Raw genomic sequence first — 19,066 nt, forward strand, 5'->3', positions numbered from 1 at the left:
TTAACCCAACCCCAACCCTACCACCCCAAACCCTAGACCCACCAGCCCACCACCCAACCCCAACCCCACCCCCTCCCCTCTCCTTCCCCGGCAACCCCCGTAGACCCGTTTTCCGGCAACCCCTCTCCCCTCGCCTCCCTCATGCCTTCCCTCTTTCTACTTCCCTCGCACCTCCCCTTACTTCCCTGTCCCTCGCGCCTCCCCTCCCCCTCCCTCACTCTCACCGGCGCACTAGATCCAGCAACGTCCATAAATCTAAGGTCAACTCATGAAAAGCACTAGAAATCGATTCAATCTACATCAGAAACCATAATTTACTTCCGCCATTAGAGCAATCTTCAATCAAAGCTCTGATTTATTGAAGAACGATGAACATTTCTTCGAAACAGAGAACAGAAGAAGGAGAAAATGAAATCAAGTGGTTAATCTGATGAAAAATCTCCTCAAAAATAACTGATAAAACACTGCATTTGCGTATAATTGACGCCGAATTTCGCTTGAAAAGAAATCTCGGAGGATTCAACGATGAAATCTCCTACGACAGAGAATGAAGAGAACGAAGAAGATCGATTGTTGAAAGTTGGGGAGAGAGAAACGATGAAAGTTGCGGCGGATGAGGGCTGGTAGGGGATGCGGGGGTGGTGCGTGTGGGGAGGTGCAGCAGCAAGGGAGATCGAGGGGGAAGGGGTGGCTGTTGGGGCTGGGGTAGGGGGCTGGTGGGGCTGTGGGCTGGGAATGGGTTAGGGGTTTTAGGTTAGTTAGGGCTTAAGGCTAGTTAGGGTTTTAGGATTTTTAGGGTTAATTAGGGTTTTTAGGGATTTTTAGGGTTAATTAACGCTAATGACTAACGGAGTTAACCGCCGTTAGTCATTAAGGGCATTTTATGTCATTTTTTTAAAAATTTGGGGTATCTGGTGAATTTTATTAAAAGTTAGGGGTATATGGTGAATTTTGAAAAAAGTTGGGGATTTGGTGAATAAATTTTTTGTCAGGGGTATTTGGTGAAAAAACCGATTTTTTATTATAAAATTGTGTCACTGAAATGTTGAGACTCAACACTCAAGACTGAAATTTTGTCATGAACTCATGACGCTGTACAACTGTATATGTTGCTATGTTTAAGACCCTTCCACACCACTTTCTGATGCGGTCCTATCCAAAATCGCATCAGATTTTAACGAATCTAATGCGGTTTTGGACCGGATCCGTATTTATCTCAATACTGCTGCGAGCCCATATGATGCGGACCAAAACCGCATCAGCAAGCCCAATTTTGACCGCATCAGATGGGAATTTTCCCACTAGTAAGTTGATACTCTCAACCGATATGAGATTGCATTCGGACAGAAAATTAATCATGAAAAGTCTGAGATTTCTTTCAACAGAGGAGTTAGTGGAGATTTTGAAGATGCGACAAGTTGAAAAACATGAGAAGTACCTTGGTATCCCCTCTTTGGGAGGTCGATCAAAAAAATTCATTTTTGATTCACTTCTTGATATAATTTGGAAGAACGAACGATAAGCTACTATCTAGAGCAGGAAGGAAGTGCTACTCAAATCAATCATTCAAGCTATCCCTATTGATCTCATGGGCGTTTACAAAAATTCCGCGAATGATAATTCAACACATCCATTCAGCCATGGCAAGGTTTTGGTGGGGAAGCTCTGACAACCAAAGAAAGATTCATTGGAAAAGTTAGGACTCTTTGTGTACTCTAAAGTGTTATGGTGGTATGGGGTTTCGGGACCTCAATGTTTTTAATGATGCTTTACTTGGTCGTCAATCTTGGAGATTTGTTTGTTCCCCATCTTCTTTACTTGGGCGTGTTATGAAAGCCATGTATTTTCCTCATTGTGACTATCTTGATGCCCCTCTTGGGTACTCTTGTAGCTATTCTTGGAAAAACATTTGGAGTTCGAAGGCTTTAATTAAAGAAGGGTGTTTGTGGTGTGTTGGGAAGGGTGTGAAGATAGGAGTGTGGAGTGAGCCGTGGGTGATGGGTGATGAAGGGAGATTCATTTTGAATAGTCCGCATGATGGCATCGAGAAGGTGAGTGATCTCATTGATTTTTGGCAATAGGGAGTGGAAAACTAGCCTTGTTGAAGAGCTTTTTAATGAAAGAGATGTGAAATGTATCCTTGCAATCTATTTGAGTTCTATGGATCAAAATGATGAAATAACATGGACCCTCACCAAAGATGGTCATTATTCCGTTAAAACAACTTATATGTTGGGAAAGGGTGGCAATTTTGATGCTTTTCACTAAGCTTGGGTCGATTTGTGGGGGGTATGGATACAAGCCCGAAGGTTAGGCATTTTCTTTGGAGGCTATGTACTAACTCTTTACCTACCCGATCTCTTTGAAAGTCTAAACACCTTCTTCATGATGAATTGTGCCCATGGGGATGTGGAGGTGTTGACTCTGCTTATCATGTGATTTTTGAGTGCCCCCGGTTCCTTGACTTGCGGGAGGAGTTGAATTGCAAAGCTCTTTGTGCAAATGCCTCAAGCATCTCAACGTGTGACTTAGTTGAAAGCTAGAAGAAATGTGAGAAAACCCCAACTTTCTCATGACATTTTTCTCGCTTGGTGCATCTGGGCCGAGTGTAACTTGTGGGTTTTCCAAGGAAAGAGCACGCCCAATCACATTCCGGTGCAAGGAGTTAAGCACTTGGTTGAGGAGCAAGGAAAATACACTACACGTATCTACTGTTCCAAGGCCCAACTTATTTTGCCTAGTGTGAAAACTTGGCAACCGCCCCCTCCAGGTATGTTCAAGCTGAACGTCGATGCATCCCTTGTTGTTGTGGGCTGGGTTGGTTTAGGGGTGGTGCGCCATGATGCTACTGTCAGGTGATGTTTGCTGCGACCCGACGTGTTAAAGCCTTTTGGAGTCCAGAAGTCGCGGAGGCTAAAGCAATTCAAATGGGTGTGAGACTTGGTAAAAGGTTTGGTGTTAATGAGGTGATTATTGAATCGGATTGCCAAGTTATGATCAAGCGTTTGTCCAAAAGTGCCCTATTCCTTTCGGACCTTGATATTATCTTGCATGACATCTTAGCTTCTAGTTCATCTTTTTATTCTCTTGTTTGGTCACATATTAAGCGTGATGGAAACTCTGTTGCTCATCATTTAGCAAAGCTAGTTTCCTTTGATGTTGAACAAATTTGGGAAAACCACTTCCCTCTGGAGGTGGCGTCCTATGTACTCATGGATACTTTGTAAATGATTTAATAAAGCATGATTTTCCCCTAAAAAAAAGCTTAATAGTTTTCCATCAAAATATCAAACCAAATAAAGGAAAACTAATATTTGTTCCCAACGTTTTTCATGGAAAATGTTTTCCATCACACCAAATAGACTATTAATATATTGGGTTTGAAAGATTTTAATATATGTCTAATCAACCCAACTTGAAATATCCCATAAATTTTTATATTTGATAAATGCTAGTACTATTCATATAAAAAAATGATAACTATTAAATTCAAATGGTACAAAAATCCAATTACAACCTCTAAACATACACCAGACTTTCCAACAAGATGTACTTCTTTTCCTTTTTTTTTTCCTTCTATTTTCTCCCAAAATTTAATAATATTCTTACTTTTTATAGTTTTTTTATATGAACCATAAAAATCTTACACTATGAATAAGCCGTCACACATTAAGCAAGACCATTATAAGAGTAAATGTTCCCATCATCAACTTATAACAAGGTTGCATCTTCAACATAATTATATCACAAATCGGAAAAAGTATTGTTAATGTTAGTGTCTTCAAACATTTATGTATTGATGTTTGACGAGCAAAACTGTATGAAGCCTGAAGACGTGCAAAAAGACTTATAATACAGGACCCCTCATTTAAAAAGACCTCATTGTTTGTTTTAGTCATATTATACTCTATACTCATGCTTAAAAAGGTTATTTTTTAAAGTAAAAATTAGTATCATATGGAAAATTTGTAGATAATGGATATTTATATATCAAAATTATGCATTGCAGTGACTATATGTCAATAAACACAAAGGCCCTATCTATTTAAGGCGGGAATCCAAATCATGTGTCCCATAAATTATGTACCACTTGTGTGTCACTCTATTTTATTACTTGTAATTATAATTTATAAATCCACCCCTCAATCATTTACATTTATACCAAGGATGTCTTGACCTAGTGGTTAAGATTGAGGTGCTGTGAACGATAGGTCACAGGTTTGAATCCCCCCTCCCCCCTTCTTTGTACTTTGTACTATTTGTGTGATAGAAGATTTAAATTCTAAACCAAAAAAAAAGTATAGGTTAAAATCACAAATTGAGTTTCCAATTCGTTTTTTTTCACTTTTTTACCGTTCGACTAAAAAGCCAAAAAATTTTGCGCACCAAAATCAAATGTGCACGAAAGAAAAACAGAGTAACAGTTGTGAGTGTGAAGTGAAGTAGTGATCAAAATCGCAATTGTAGGGTTTTGTTTTCCGAAAGAGGAAGAACGAAGAAGATAATTGAATCAATTCATGGGAATTGGAGCGAAATTCTGGGACGCGCTAAAACCCTACGCTAAACACGAGGGTTTCGATTTTCTCAGGAACAAAAAAGTAGCCGTTGATCTTTCTTTATGGATTGTACAACATAATACTGCTCTCAATTCGTCCAACGTCCGAAATCCTCATATTCGCCTCACTTTCTTCCGCACCATCAATCTTTTTTCTAAGGTTAATTTCTTCAATTCTGCAAATTTTTTTATAAATTTTGGGGATTTTGTTCATGGAATTGGAATTGAGTTACTTAATTGTCATTATAAATGTAGGATTATGTGGTTGCTTATTTTTTGTTATGTTTAATGAATGTTGCATTTGGTGATTGAAATTAATTAATATTAGTAGTGTGTTGGTGATATGTTGCAGTTTGGAGCGTATCCTGTATTTGTTGTGGATGGAAAGCCTTCGCCGTTGAAATCTCAAGCAAGGATTGCTCGCTATTTTCGATCATCTGGCATTGATTCGAAAGACTTGCCTGTTGCGGAGGAGGGCGTTTGCGTTGAGAGGAATGATTATTTTGTTAAATGTGTGGAGGAGTGTGTGGTGAGTGAGATCCTTTATGCTTTAAGTTTATAAAGCATTTAGTTCTGTTTCCATTTACTACTATTTGTTCCATGGATTGTACATTTGTACTTGAATTAATGTTGAACATTTCATTGGACCGACTTTCTACTTTTGGACCATGTCAGTTCAAAGCACTAGTTAAATTTAATTGGTGATTGAAGTAGTGAATTTGGTTCTTGTTTGTTGTGTACTTTCGGGCAGATTGATGCCTTCATGATCAAGTGTACGAAGAAGCCAATCTGTTTACATTTTGGCCTTCCTATACCTTACTTGGAAGGCGCCTTGTGAGAGGCACCAAGGTCATAATATGGATATGGATTATTATATTGGTAGCCATAAAGATTTTAAACGGTTCTATTATAGCTTGTTACTTTTATCTTATGAAAATCTAGTACTATATCAAGTATGGTCGTGTTGTATATCAATTCTGCTTCTTTTGTCAAGGATAATTTATGGATGACACATTCTCTTCTGATTATCTGTTGCTTCCACAGGAACTTCTCAAGCTTCTTGGGATGCCCGTTCTAAGAGCTAAAGGTGAAGCTGAAGCACTTTGTGCTCAATTGAACAATGAAGGATTTGTAGATGCTTGCATTACAGCTGATAGTGATGCATTCCTTTTTGGGGCTAAGTGTGTGATAAAACAAGTGGATCCTAAATCCACGGTAATGCCTTTGCTTATTCAGTCTCTCAATCACTCCTATATTACTCATCATGTATGGGTTGTCTTTCCCTGCTTTCACTCATAGCCAGTCTTTTGTTTTACCATATTGAGCACCAAACATGATTGTCTGCCTTTTTAATCTATGTCCATTCCCCGCAGTCCAATATATGGTACCATAGCTCCCATACTTCATTTTAGTTTTCCGCCTCACACTTTTGCTCCCTGTGCACCTTCAATTATTTTTTTGTCCTTATTTGAATTTTTAACCTCATTATTCATTGCCATTCCTTGGTTTTTTGTATTCATAGCATGCTGACCATACAAGTTACATTCAAAGCTTGAGAATTTGTTATGATTTCTTATCCTCTTCAGGAACCATTTGAATGCTATTATGCTGGAGACATTGAAGTTGGTCTGGGACTGAGAAGGAAGCACTTAATAGCTGTTTCTCTTTTAGTTGGGAATGATCATAATTTAAATGGAGTGCAAGGAATAGGGCTGGAAACAGCTCTTCGTTTTGTCAAAAAATTTCATGAAGATGAAGTTTTACAAAGGTTTTGCTCAAAATTATATGAATGTTTGTTTCTTCAGCCATTTTAAAGCCAAGATAATGTCTATATTGACAGGTCATATGAATTTTTTGAACAATTGATACAGGTTAAATGAAATAGGTTCTCAGCCTGTACTTCCATCTGATGCAAATTTAAGTTCTCCAGTCAACTGTACAAGTAATATGGATAAGTTATCGCAGAAATTCAAATCCCCTCATTGTTCTTTATGTGGTCATCCGGGCAACAAAACTGCTCATAGCAGAGTTCCTTGTGGGTATTGTCATAGCACTGCAGGAGTTAATTGTAGTAAAAAGCCTCCTGGGTTCAGATGTGAATGCTCTGGTTGTGTTAGGGTAAGCTACCTTCTCTCCTCTTGCTTTTTTGTTTTATGGAGTTGGTGATATATTCTTGTATGAGTTGTACCTACCCATAATTATTTTCTCTGGAAAATGTTTGAATGTGTAAGTTCTTTTCATATCTATTTATATTTATCTATCTATATCTTGAAGGTCTGCTGCATGCAATGATGCAATATATAAATAGATTTAGGGTCAAATGGCAAATTCTGAAAATGAGAAGGTTTTTTTAATTATTTTTTTTTGCATTTTTTTGAACTAAATATGCCTTTTTGTTATCACCCACTTAATAACAGAATTTATTTGTTCTTTTCGCAAAAGAAAGTACTTCCATGTTGAATTATAAAATATGCATATGCAATTTAAAATATAAGCACATCTATTTTTCTCATCCTTCTCATTTAGGTACCTTTTTGTTGGTTCTCAACCTTATAAATATATTTGCATGAGAAGGGAAAAAGACCATCATTGAAGGAAAAAGGCCAATAGGTGAGGGTTGGGTGGATGAATGACCCTTTGTTGCCCATGAATTCACAACTTGGTTCACATCCTTGAACTTTTTTGAGTCTTGCTCTTCATGACAAACAATGGAGTTTATCTCCCATGGGATATACCAATGATACAAGGAACGAAATTCGATACGAAACGCGGGACGGAAATGGAAACGGGAAACGCTACCTTGAGTGAATCGGGAACGTTTGGTGTTTAGTTTAATATATATATATATATATATTTTTAAAAATCTGAAAAAACAGAACTAAAAATGTATTTAAAATTAAAATATTAATTACCATTAATCCATTTCTCAAAATATGATTACATAAAAGAAAAAACAAGAAAAACCTCCATAGTTCATAACTTCATACTTCATAAGTTCATATTACCTAGTACATAAACGTCCAAAAGTTAACTAACAAAGTGACAAACACATGAAAGGTTTCAACTCTCAATTACATCATCAAAATATTTTTAGTTCTCAATCTGCATATCTTTGGGTACTTGAAGAAGAAAAAGGAAACGCCATGACCACCGTACTGAGACGAGAACCGCAGCGATTTGGGTTGCGTTCGTTCCGCGATTCGGTACGAACAACTCAGGACGCGATTCGGCCGTACGTCCCGCGTTCCTGGTTTCACTGGGATATACCATAATTTTTTGAGGGTGTTTTTTACCACAAGGTTGTCTTCTTCAACAACAATGTTTCCATTCCCAAGTACGAAGCACGTCTAAGGCCTTCCTTAAGACATCAGGCTTTTACTTGAAGTATGCTAACGTTTTTGGAAGGTGCTTCTAAACCCATAAGACAAAGGTGGTCCCCTAATAACAAAAGTCCCCTAACTAGTCTATTTGGGATTCCATCATTGTGAGCTTGGCTGAGAAAGTATTTGATTTTAGGAGGTAGTTGAAGTTTTCATATCCAATTTAACTCAAATTCAGGGGACGGATCCAGTCCAAAACCTGAGTAGGCAAGCCACATATTTGATTTAGTAACTATCGTCTGATGCAAGACTTCAGAAAAGTCAGTCTTCCATTGTTTTTTAATAGTGGTAAAATCCTTTATCAGGAAAGACCGCAAGAGGAAGTCCAATTATCATGATAAAAGGAGACCGGAGATTAAAAATAATTGCTTCACCTTTACCATCTATGACAGGAGGTAAGAATTTAGTTTTTCCTTTTGTGACAGGAGTAGAATTACAATTCTTATTGATGACAATGCCCTTGACTGCAATAAAAGGTTGAATATCTCGCATCGGATGTCTGCTTTTTTAGTGTTACTTGCAGAAGATTTTGGGGCTGCCTAGGCTTTGCATCCACTGCATAGACTTGCTCAGCATTGGTGTCACTCTTAGCTTACCGGGGGGTACTTCAGCTAGGTACTTTTGCTTCAGATTTTTGACCAAAGTCATTTTAGACCTTCTTATGAGGGGAAGCTAGGAGGGGCAAGCATCAATGACATGATCATCTCCATCACAATATGCACAGCTTCGTCATGCCAAATGTCATAGCCACAAATATGAAACGTGATGTACAGATCTTATATTCCTGATAGACGGAATCACGGAAGTAGTGATATCAACTATAATGCAAGCTTACAAAATTTGCCTCCAAGAAGCAATCTCTGATCAAGCTTGATCAGGGTTCCAATATTGTTGGCAGGAAGACAACGGATGGAGACCCATAGCCCCATCATTTTGTTTCTTTAAAGGAAGGATTGATGGAGGGCTTCCATGGATAAATGACAAAGAGATTATCTTGATCATGTCAAGTCTCTCAATCCAAATTGAAAACACATCATTAAGATCTGCAAAACACTTTAAATTGTTACCCATTTCCAAATACTCGATGTCAGATTTTGACCAAACGCCAGACTTTTGTCCAAGAAATCAGATCAACAGTTAAACATTTTTCCAGCCAAGCAAGATCAATAGATTAGCTTCGTTATTGTCACTTTCCATGTTCCCTCCTCCCCTATGGTTGCCTGAAAGTGACATAGGCTCTTTAATTACCATTGCATTTAAGTTATAAGAGCTTCATTATGCTACAGCTAAGCTGCTCATCTAATTAAAAGCTCAAAAAAAAAGGCCAAGTTTTTGGTAACTGCACATTCTTTGGAAATATTACCTGTTTAACACCTAGTTAATTTCTCCCTTGAGCAGGTGGGGGTTTTCGGAGGGGTCCATAAGGGCGATGAGGGATGTGGGTTTGCACCTTGTTGTTCGTACCATTTTTCCAAGACCTTTTCATCTGTGATAACTTACTTTTGCATGCAGATAGTAGGATGAATGACTTCTAATGCGTTGGCTGCATTTTGCTTCACAGGACCTGAAAGAAAGGGAACTCAAGAAGAATGAACATTGGCACCTTAGAGTGTGCAAGAAGATATCCATGGAGTGCCATTTTCCTTGCAATGAGATCACTGAAATATATATGAGAAATGAAGGTGGCTATATACTGTTGTTATTTCCTTGTTATAACTCTACTTAAAAGTGCATATAATGTCTGCTGAGGACCTATTTATCTGTTGTTGGTAGTATCTCACTCTAGATTTGTATATATTACCTAATACAGCTCTACTTGTTGGGACAATGTCTTATTTTTCGTCTTTTCCTTTTAAAAAAATGCATTTACAGGAAAGCTTAGAAATGCCAAATTTGGCTGGGCTAGAACTTTGTCTAGCTTTGTATCTCAAATGTAGATAACATTTTACTTTTATCCTGCTTTCTCTCTGGATTACTAGTTTTGAGGATCTGTTAAATCGTCAAAATATTGCGGTTGCGAGCAGAAATTATAGATGGTTCTTACAGGGTTAATCATAGTCAATTTTGGATCATTCATGTTGTTGTCTGTTACTGTTGGTGTGGTAACTTTCAACTGTCTTGCTTGCAGATAGTGATGACTTCAGTGCTAGTCTATTGTGGGATGGACCAGATATCGATATGTTAATTGATTTTTTGGCTTTTCATCTTCATTGGGACCCATCTTACATACGACAGCAGATATTCCAGATGCTCTCCACCATTTCTTTGAGAGAAATGGCTTTGAATCCAAGTGAAACTCTTCTGCTTGGACAGTATAAATTTGACTCTGTTCAACGTGTAAAAGTTAGGTGTGGTCATCAGTTTTATGTGGTCAGGTGGAAAAAATCTGCACCAGCAATGAACAATGTCAATCATTCAGTGTCTTCTGAAGGTTATTTTGTGGATTCAGCTTCTCAGTCTGAAGAGATTCAAATGGATGGATCTTGCGGTTTGGACGAGCTTAATGGACCGCAGCTTCATGTTGATGGTGGATGCAGCTTCATATTGACAGATGAAAATTTGGAGCTTGTCCAAGCAGCTAGTCCAGCAGAAGTTGACAGGTTTCTGCAGCAGAAGGTATAAGCTTTCTTCTGATCCTTTTCTATATGCCTGCCTGACGAAAATGATTGATAGATTGATTAAAATATTGTGCTAGCACCTCTCTTTGTGCATTTATCATATTTTCCTTCCAAAATCTCATTTATTGGTCTCTTGGCAGGAAGTGAAAGAATCTAAAAGAAAATCCAGATCTGGAGAAACTTGCGTGGAGTCACATTCTCCTAATTTAGGCAGTGGTCAACTAGCAATTACTGACTATTATCGTTCAAGCAAACCACTAACTCAGGCTAAAGACAACCATGATCTGGCTCAGAGTGAAGAAGCTGAATGTTTGAGAGAAAAGAGTAAGGTGACAACAGCAAGCCTCCCAAAATCAGTGAGACGTCGGCTTTTGTTTAGCTAAATTCTTTCTAAGAATTATGCGGACTTCATGAACTTGTGCCAACTCTTGCCTGACATGTGAAAACATGCGGACTTCATGAATCTGTACATTTTATCTTTAACAAGTCCTCAGGTACTGAGTGGGTTAAGTTCAAGCATGTTAAATAATATGTTCTTTTGCCTTTTAGTTTCTAGCTACCCTGATGGAAGCAAGTCACTATTTCAGTAAAGCAACTTTTTTCTTGCTTGTGTAAATCCATTGATATGGGAACTCCTTAATCTTATAGCATGGCGAAATATTTCTGATGTCATGCCAAGGTGATCCGAATGGCTGGTTTGGCTCATTAGAGAGATCAAGATGGAGGAAAGGAGAGAGTGGTTAATGCATTTTGAATTTGTTGTATCATTTGATAAGTGGTCAAATTGTGGCTGACTTCTCTTGCTCTTTATTATCTGTTCGACTGTCACATAACTTTATCATCTGTTCGACTGTCACATAACATGTCAATACACTATTGTTTGACAGTATAAATCAGTATTGCATTATGTTAGTTTTAATTTCCTTTTTAAAAACTAGCACTCTTTTGTTTGGGTGTGTAATTTTGAAAGACATTTACTTTAGGATCAATTACTGTGGAAAGAAATTAGTTGTAAAGTAATTACTAATTATTACGTTAAAGTTCGCATTTTCCAACCTCCTGGCCCTGTTCTGTGATTTGATATTTTAATCAGGAAATGGTTATAGTAGTAATTTGAGAAGTTGGTCTCCATGTTGCAATTAGTATGACTATATATTAGGATGAAGTAGAGGCTGTTCCAGTCCCAAATTCGAGGTTTTGCATATCATATCTGATTGTTGCAACTTGGAAGTACCTTCGCCAACTTTCCTGCTGAAAGCTTTGCAACGTCTGTGACCAGTGCAGGAAGTTGCGTAAGTACATCTTTTTCTCTGTGGCTTGTTTCTTTTTTAGTTTTTCCGACTTTAGTGATGGCTTAAAGGTTAAGATTTTATCATGACAGGTTTCGTTGGTGAACAAATAAAGAATGATCCACAATGGGTATTAGTCGAGTCCATTTTGTCAGCATTAAGCAGGGTCTTATGCAGGGGATTCTGTTCAGATATTTTATACTCTTGGTTGGACAAATCTTTTATATTTCTGCTGTTTCTGAACTGCTGTTCATTACTCATTTTTATTTCATCTTTTGTAGTCTCAATGAAGGTCTGTCAGCACAGAGAGATTAATAACTTATCCTGAGAAGAAAAGAGAGATTATAGTTACAGAGGTAACTCCTCATACTTCTATAATTGGTTTCTACATATATCTGTTACTCATCTCATATGGGCAGGAGATTCTAGAGGCATTGGGGTAGATGCTGTTGCCTCTTTCTTAACAGTGTCGAAGATCTCTTAGGACTGAATTCTTATTGACTAATTATTTGCAAGTTTCTTTATGCTGTATCTGACGGACCTGAGCTCCTTATCTTCACCTGTTCACATTGTATTTCATTTCCTTGCATTCACGATATTGGATGATTTGAATTTAGAGGCGGTAAAGCATCTCTTGTGTTTAATCATACTTTATGAGAGTTGCCATGAGGCTATAGATGCTTTAGGATGAATATGTTAGGAGCGTTGACTTTACTAGCTGCAATATGATCTTTGGCGGAAAACATTTCTGCATATATTTCATCTATCTGCTTTCTTGATCCAGTGATTTACTTAAGGTAATACTAGTCCTTTTTCTAGATTTGCTAGTTTGTTGTCATTGTAATTTTGGGTCTGTAGGGACTAGGAAGCCAGAAAGGACATTGATGCATAGCTTGAGTCTTTCCCTATATTTCCTTGAGCATCCTATTGCCTCCAAGGTAAAAGAATTTTTGCTGTGTCTGAACATGAACTGAGAATTCGTTGAATTAGTTATGTCAACATGAGCATTTGAGCCCGTGACTGTCTTTTTGTGATTTATCTTTGTTAGTGATTACCCCCCCCCCCCCTCTTCAGTTCAGCATTGTTTTTAAATCTAAAACATGTTTTTCAGCTAGACAAGTACAATAATTTTGATTATTTATCGCAATACTCGAGCACTATAATATTCTAATTACTCGATCAACTTGCTGAAGCAGTTAAGGTAATAGATCTATGAGAGGTTCACCTGTCATCCTCCAAGTCATAACGGTTATAAATAAATTTTGTTTGTCAATTGTGGAAGATTGCTAGCTTTGTTTGATTACAGGCTTGTGCATGTGATCCCTAGTTCTTATGTTGCAGCATCAGCTTCTTTTTAGTGTTGTTTGTATCCTTTAGTCAAATGTGAACGTCAGAGGGAAGGTCTTACCTAGTCATGACAGATTGAATAAAAGACAAAAAAGTAACTCCATTGAGACATTTCTCCTCCCATAAAATATCAAAGAACTACACTGTGGAAAGAATTGTCTCCTATAAAACATATGTGCAAAGAGGCTGGGCCAAAACATTAGAGATATGTATTTGAAGCAATGTTACACCAACCCCTTCATTTACCTCAAAAACGGGGTGTCGTATCCGACACAACACTTACTTGGATACTTCATTTTAAACTAAAAACTTGACTTTTTTCTACAAAATAGCTGAGTCGGACACTTGGACACCCGTATCCGAGTAGACACTCAATCCGTATGTGAGTAACATAGATTTGAAGTTTCAATTGGCTAAGAGGAAGGGTTACCGCCCCCCTCCCCCGGCCTTTTTAAAAATTACGCCCAATAAATCAAATTAGTCACATGTAATGGCCCATGAAACCAATTTTTTTTACCACATTTTCTTATTCCCCCATTTTCTGACTAATGCAACATTTTCCATTTCGGAGGTTTTAAAATTTAAAATACACGCGACATTTCTCTTTTTAACAAGTTCTTATCACTCTCTCTTTCTCTTTCCATCACATGTGGGTCCTCTACCTTTCATTCCCCCTCTCTCCTCAAGTCCTTTCCTCAATATTTGTGCCAATCGAGAAATGTTGCATGTATTAGAACGGAAGTATAATACTATAGAACGAATACTAGCCAGTTTCCATCACACTCTTAAATTGATCCCTTTTTATGCTTTGTAGTTAAGCTGCTCTGATAAGGAAATCATATCTGTTCGAAGTAGAATACTGTAGAACCAAGACCAGCGTTTACGTTACTCTCTTTCAAATGACCCCTTTCTTTTTGTTGTTAAGCTGATAAGGAAAAAAATCTGGTGCGGCATGTTTTTTGCTTGGATATTAATTTGTTTTGACTTATTAGGGTAAATCTCATCACGTCATTATGACTCTTTGATTTTGACAGATTGGAAATTCCAACCGTTTCAATTAGGAGCGTTATTTTCTTTTTCACCAAAAAGAATGGAGCGTTACTTACATTTTCTTTTTAAGTTTTTCAATCTACATGTCAGTACAAACCTCTTTCGGCTCCTTTTCTTACCTCTATAAAAAGCCTGTTCATTCATACAAATCTCACTCAGTTGCTTCATTGCTCCATATAATATTATATATTCTCTCCCTGCTTTCATATTTCTGCCTCTTCCTTCCTTCTCATAAAGCTTTTCAGCATGGATGTGGCATCTGGTACTGATATATGCATTTTGATTGTGGATGCTGATCTTAGCCGTTTAAGGAACAATGTAGCTCTTTTGCTTGAGGTCGAGTTCAGAGGTTTGTACTGACATGTAGATTGATTCAATAATTTTGCATGCACTGATATGATGAGTGTTTTCTCTTTGAAGCCGATAAGATTCCCTTACTACTCTCTCTATATGGTATCATCTTCTAATGATTTGCCATATACGACGACTTAAGTGTCGAAATTTGTAACTGTAATCATGATTCCGTCAAAATTGTTCCGAGATAACATAAATTTAACATTTTTGAATTCTCTCTACAAAATCGGGTATCACCCACCTCTAATATGTTGAGTTATGCAAATAAATACGTTATAAATTTCTTTCTAAATCACTGCCTTTTATGTCCTAGATCATCAGGGTTTTCTATTACTTAGGAAACTCTTTTTAAGGGGCCAACAACTCCCACCATTTTTTCCCCCACCGACCTCCACCCTAGCTGTTGTCACAACCTCCTGTGAAAGACATTCCCCTTCCCCTCTCCTCCCTCTGTTGACCTCCCCCCTCCTCTGGCAAAGGACGAGCCATATGCAGGGAGACTTGCACGTGGGTGTCTGGCAGGGAACCCTGCAAGATTGGACGTCTATCTATCTTACCACGCTCTCCTACTCTTTAAAAGGCCGGCGGAAAGAGTGCTCTGCTCATCTTTCTTACGGCTCGTTAACGCCCCCTTCGGCTTCTTCAATTCTAAAAGGTAGTGTCTTTTTCCTATTCTTATTGGTAAATAGCGTTTTGAAGCGAAGGCATTATTGAGCGAAAGAGATGGCAGGTCGGTCAATCCTCAAATCCTTCCTTAAATTTGATCAATTAATGCCTTTTTTACTTACCCTTTTATTTAATTTTTTTCCATGGGTTATGTTTGATTTGTGATTTTGAAGTGAATGTTGGCTGCTTTACTTCTGGCTTTCTAGGTTCTTTTTATTCTTTTTCTCTTGTTGGAATTTCATTTCTCCTGGTTGATTAAATTGCTGCTTTTTTTTTTGGTGGGGGGGGGGGATGTATTTTTTTCTTCATTCTTGAGTTTAAAGTTTTTGGTGGTTGGTTGAATGTTGAGTTTTATTATTTGTGAGGGCATTGTTTTCAGATGTGAATTTGATAGTGGAATTTGAGGGTGTTATGGACCTATATTTACTTGGGTGTGGTGGGAAGTAGAGTTGACAATCTCTGACTGATCCCTATAACCCTACTTGAAGTTACTGAGAGATCCACATACCCGGCCTCAACAGAATCCGAGCAACTTGAATTCGACCCGATTTGACTATTTGTATATTATATTTTTTCAAGTTTTAGGCTGTTTCTTTGTAATATTTAAGTACATCGACCCGAAATATAATCGGAACACGACCCATTGACCTGGATGGCCCGTTTGGTAGTTGGTCATAAATGGTGGTAATGGGAATGAATTTGTGTGTTAGGGGTGCTTCCCTAATAAAATTACACTTAAAATTCATTCCCATTACCGCAATTTATTAACGACTACCAAACGGGCCAGAATTGCCAGCCTTAGTGGGAAGCCATCTGAATCAAATAAGGAGGAAGGAGAGAAACACTGACTAGGCCGGGAAGAGTGGGAAGCACATGGTGGTTGTGGTGGGGTGGTAGCAGCGATTGAGGTGAGGTGAGGTTCAGGCTGAGGGTGGTAATTTAAAATGGTGAGTTGCGTTCTCTAGGTCCCTTTAACAGAGTTTATAACATAGGAATATTACGTTAAGGGGTCCTAAAACCATAAGTTACAAAAATATCTTTATGGTAGTTACTTGCACGAAATTTTGTAACATGAGAAGGGTACCCTACTAGACCGGAACATCTCAAAGCTCAATCCCTGTCCATAGAAGTGGTTAGGTGGGTTGGATTGTAAGTTTCACCCCCAAGGACCCTAGTGGAACGACTGCCTAGTCACCATGTCGGAATCCTACCACTGCAGCACTCAACCTTGGCTAAATCAAAACAAATAAAAATAAAAATTTTATTTTGCAAAACATAGTTAAATGCTTTGCCTTTATCTTAAAAAGTATTTTCATAGAAGTATTAAATTTGTTATGATTTGACCTTAGGAGTCAAATGTGGAAGGTAACAAATTGGGGAATCCATCACCACCAAGTAATGGTAATGGATCGGTGATGGGTTGAACCAAACAAGAAGAAAGAGACTCGGTAGTTGATTCCGTTTCTTGGAGCCTCAAAAAAAGTGAGCCAAACGACCCCTAAGAGGAACCAAAAGTATATTTGCTTTTTTTTGGTCTGAATTTTGCTTTATTCTGTGCATTTGTGTGTTCCAGTGATCATGAGCATGAATCTTTGTACATATCATTTAGATCGAGTGTCCCTGTTGAAAAGTCAATAGTCGAAGCTTGTAAACTTTGACTGTTCAAAGATATGCCGATGCTGAACATGCAAATGTGCTTTTTCGAATTCGTCTTGGGAAGCAGTCCTGTAAACAGCTTTTTACGATTTTAACTTTTCCTACTACGTTACGTGGGTTACAAATGGTCAAAGTATATCCTTGAAGTTCTCATAAAGTCAAAGTTAGGCCTTCAAGTGTATTTGAAGTGTAATTTTTTTAAAAAGTTGTTTCATTCTTACAACCTTGCATATGTTTTTGTTACTTGTGTATTAGCGTCCTCTAAGTAATTTCCCTCTTTTGGTAATCATCAGTTATCCCTGCTTTACAAGGAGGAGATGCACTGTACACACTGGAGAAGAAGAAACGGAAGGTTCACTTGGTGATGATACACACCAAATTGCCTGATATGTGCGCCTTTGAGCTTGCACAAATCCTAGAAAGCAGATTCAAGATGCCCGTTGTCAGTAAGTGTCAGTCTCGTTTGCTTTCTTGTTCATATCAAAATTTTCTTAACTGATCTGTTGTAATTTCTTCAGTGATATGTGATACTTATCCTGAGTCTGCCATGCTAAGAAGTGTTTCAAAAGGAGCAATGTACTGTCTTTCGATGCCATTGTGTATGGAGGACATTGCAAACCTTTGGCAACACCCCGTAATAAAGAAAAAATATTACATGGGAGAAACCCGTTTATCCTCAATATCAGGTAACAGTTCACAGAGCTGGAATGAGGGCTTCACTTGGACACCATATATAAACTGCAAATTTCTTGATATTGTTTGGAATTTTGGAATTTATGGTAAGAATCTAGTCTGGTTTTTGGTGATGGATTTTGTAGTTGCTCTTCTACTTGCGCTATCATTAACGGGCTGCCCTTTCTACTTTCTATCTAGATGTTGCTCCCTCAGAGGTTCTTCGCCTTATTGATGCGCCTGGGCTCACTATAAGATGTGTTATTGATAAGCTGGAGGTTTGTTTCTGTTGTAATAAGATTTTCTAAATTTCTGTGTATTTTTATAGAAAAGTCTTTCTCGACTAACAGCTGTAAAGATAAAATTGTATCATTGTAAATTTTTCCCCAAAACTTTTGAAAATACCCTTCTGTTCACCCAAAATTGCCCTGGTTTCCAAAATACTCTCGTCATATGCAACTTTTTAGCAGGTTATGTAGTGGGTAGCTCCATTTAGCGTGGATTAGAGTTGCTGGTTGTGTGTGTCAATTAATTGGTTCAATGTTGCAGGAATTCCGCACATACCTAAGAAGGCAGCAGGAGTTGCAGTTAAATTCAATACCCATCATTGCTCACATGCCACCTCATATAGCCAACCACTTGATGGACGATGATGATGATGATATCTATTCAATCCCTGCAATGGCATATGCCCTTCAACAACCTGCCCCTTTAATAGAATACTTGGAGGGTGCTGACAGTGAGGATGAACTGGACAGTGATCTGTTCAAATGGCCGATTACAGCTGAAGATTATGCTAATTTACCCGGACTTGAGGAAATGCAGATGGAACAGGCATTGATAAGATTATTCCCGCATTTTTCCATGCTTTTGCCGAGTATGTTCCAGCTGCCTCCACCACCTCCAGTGCCTCGAGCAAATACCGTGCAAATGTTCTTTCAATCTGTTAATGAGGATCCTCCACTGAACATGGCACCACCTGTGCCTGGCCGAGGAGAGGATGATAGGAAGCATGGAGATCAAGCTCAAAGCCAGCCTGCATGGTTCACATCACCGGGGCAATCTCCCTATCCACCGGCATCATCCGAGATGTAGGGAAATTGTGATCTGTGAGTTCTTTCCGAGATGAAATTTTCAATAAAAGGCCTTTCAATGCTCTAGATTAAGCATTGGAGCCTCCCCCCCCCCCTTTAAATTGAAATTGCAAGGTCAAATGCCCATGTCACCATGTCAGACAATTAGTTATGGGTTTATTTCTGTTGTAGGAAGTTTGTCTGAACTGTGAAGGGTTTTACTTATTGCTTTCTAGTTCTGCTTTACTTTTGCTATAAAAACTATGGTTTATCCACAAAAGTATTAACGCATCCATTTATGGGGTTTATTGGTTACTGGCTTACTGCCTTGCTAGAACTTTGGTCTACATTATCATGCTTAGCATTTAGCACCGTATCTTAAAAGTACTTTTAGTTCCTTATATTA

General features: G+C 38.2%; 2 protein-coding genes across 7 annotated transcripts; both read left to right on the plus strand.

Annotated features, from left to right (window-relative positions):
• The first annotated feature begins 4,358 nt into the window (after positions 1-4,358).
• On the plus strand, positions 4,359-11,608 carry LOC104905482 (flap endonuclease GEN-like 1). Of its 2 annotated transcripts, XR_007272552.2 has the most exons (9): positions 4,359-4,715; positions 4,908-5,084; positions 5,600-5,770; positions 6,142-6,323; positions 6,427-6,673; positions 9,497-9,617; positions 10,064-10,551; positions 10,694-11,047; positions 11,202-11,608. XR_007272552.2 is itself a non-coding variant. In XM_010694039.4 (8 exons), the coding sequence occupies exons 1-8, from the start codon at positions 4,518-4,520 to the stop codon at positions 10,934-10,936; spliced, it is 1,827 nt and encodes a 608-aa protein (XP_010692341.2). In that variant the 5' UTR covers positions 4,359-4,517; the 3' UTR covers positions 10,937-11,225. The 2 variants fall into 2 exon arrangements, 1 of the variants encoding a protein (XP_010692341.2); XM_010694039.4 differs by having other exon boundaries at positions 10,694-11,225.
• A 98-nt stretch (positions 11,609-11,706) lies between these two features.
• On the plus strand, positions 11,707-18,975 carry LOC104905484 (two-component response regulator ARR10). Of its 5 annotated transcripts, XM_019252157.3 has the most exons (6): positions 11,707-11,845; positions 11,935-12,198; positions 17,209-17,361; positions 17,434-17,694; positions 17,789-17,865; positions 18,137-18,975. In XM_019252157.3, the coding sequence occupies exons 3-6, from the start codon at positions 17,280-17,282 to the stop codon at positions 18,680-18,682; spliced, it is 966 nt and encodes a 321-aa protein (XP_019107702.2). In that variant the 5' UTR covers positions 11,707-11,845; positions 11,935-12,198; positions 17,209-17,279; the 3' UTR covers positions 18,683-18,975. The 5 variants fall into 5 exon arrangements, with proteins under 5 accessions (XP_019107702.2, XP_019107703.2, XP_010692343.2 ...); XM_019252158.3 differs by lacking the exons at positions 11,707-11,845; positions 11,935-12,198 and adding an exon at positions 12,758-12,780; XM_010694041.4 differs by lacking the exons at positions 11,707-11,845; positions 11,935-12,198 and adding an exon at positions 14,211-14,588 and having other exon boundaries at positions 17,434-17,601.
• Positions 18,976-19,066: the final 91 nt, after the last annotated feature.

The sequence above is a fragment of the Beta vulgaris genome, chromosome 1 (genome assembly GCF_026745355.1).
Source record: "Beta vulgaris subsp. vulgaris cultivar EL10 chromosome 1, EL10.2, whole genome shotgun sequence".
In the NCBI taxonomy this organism is placed as follows: Eukaryota; Viridiplantae; Streptophyta; class Magnoliopsida; order Caryophyllales; family Amaranthaceae; genus Beta; species Beta vulgaris.

What these genes read in the sequence shown, in the direction of transcription:
- LOC104905484 (XM_010694040.4), top strand. Translation starts at nt 14,486, where the DNA reads ATGGATGTGGCATCTGGTACTGATATATGCATTTTGATTGTGGATGCT. An exon ending in ATTCAAGATGCCCGTTGTCA is followed by an intron (nt 17,362 to 17,433) that starts GTAAGTGTCAGT and finishes TAATTTCTTCAG; the next exon opens with TGATATGTGATACTTATCCT. An exon ending in TTGGAATTTTGGAATTTATG is followed by an intron (nt 17,695 to 17,788) that starts GTAAGAATCTAG and finishes CTTTCTATCTAG; the next exon opens with ATGTTGCTCCCTCAGAGGTT.
- LOC104905482 (XM_010694039.4), top strand. Translation starts at nt 4,518, where the DNA reads ATGGGAATTGGAGCGAAATTCTGGGACGCGCTAAAACCCTACGCTAAA. An exon ending in CCATCAATCTTTTTTCTAAG is followed by an intron (nt 4,716 to 4,907) that starts GTTAATTTCTTC and finishes GATATGTTGCAG; the next exon opens with TTTGGAGCGTATCCTGTATT. An exon ending in AATATATATGAGAAATGAAG is followed by an intron (nt 9,618 to 10,063) that starts GTGGCTATATAC and finishes TCTTGCTTGCAG; the next exon opens with ATAGTGATGACTTCAGTGCT.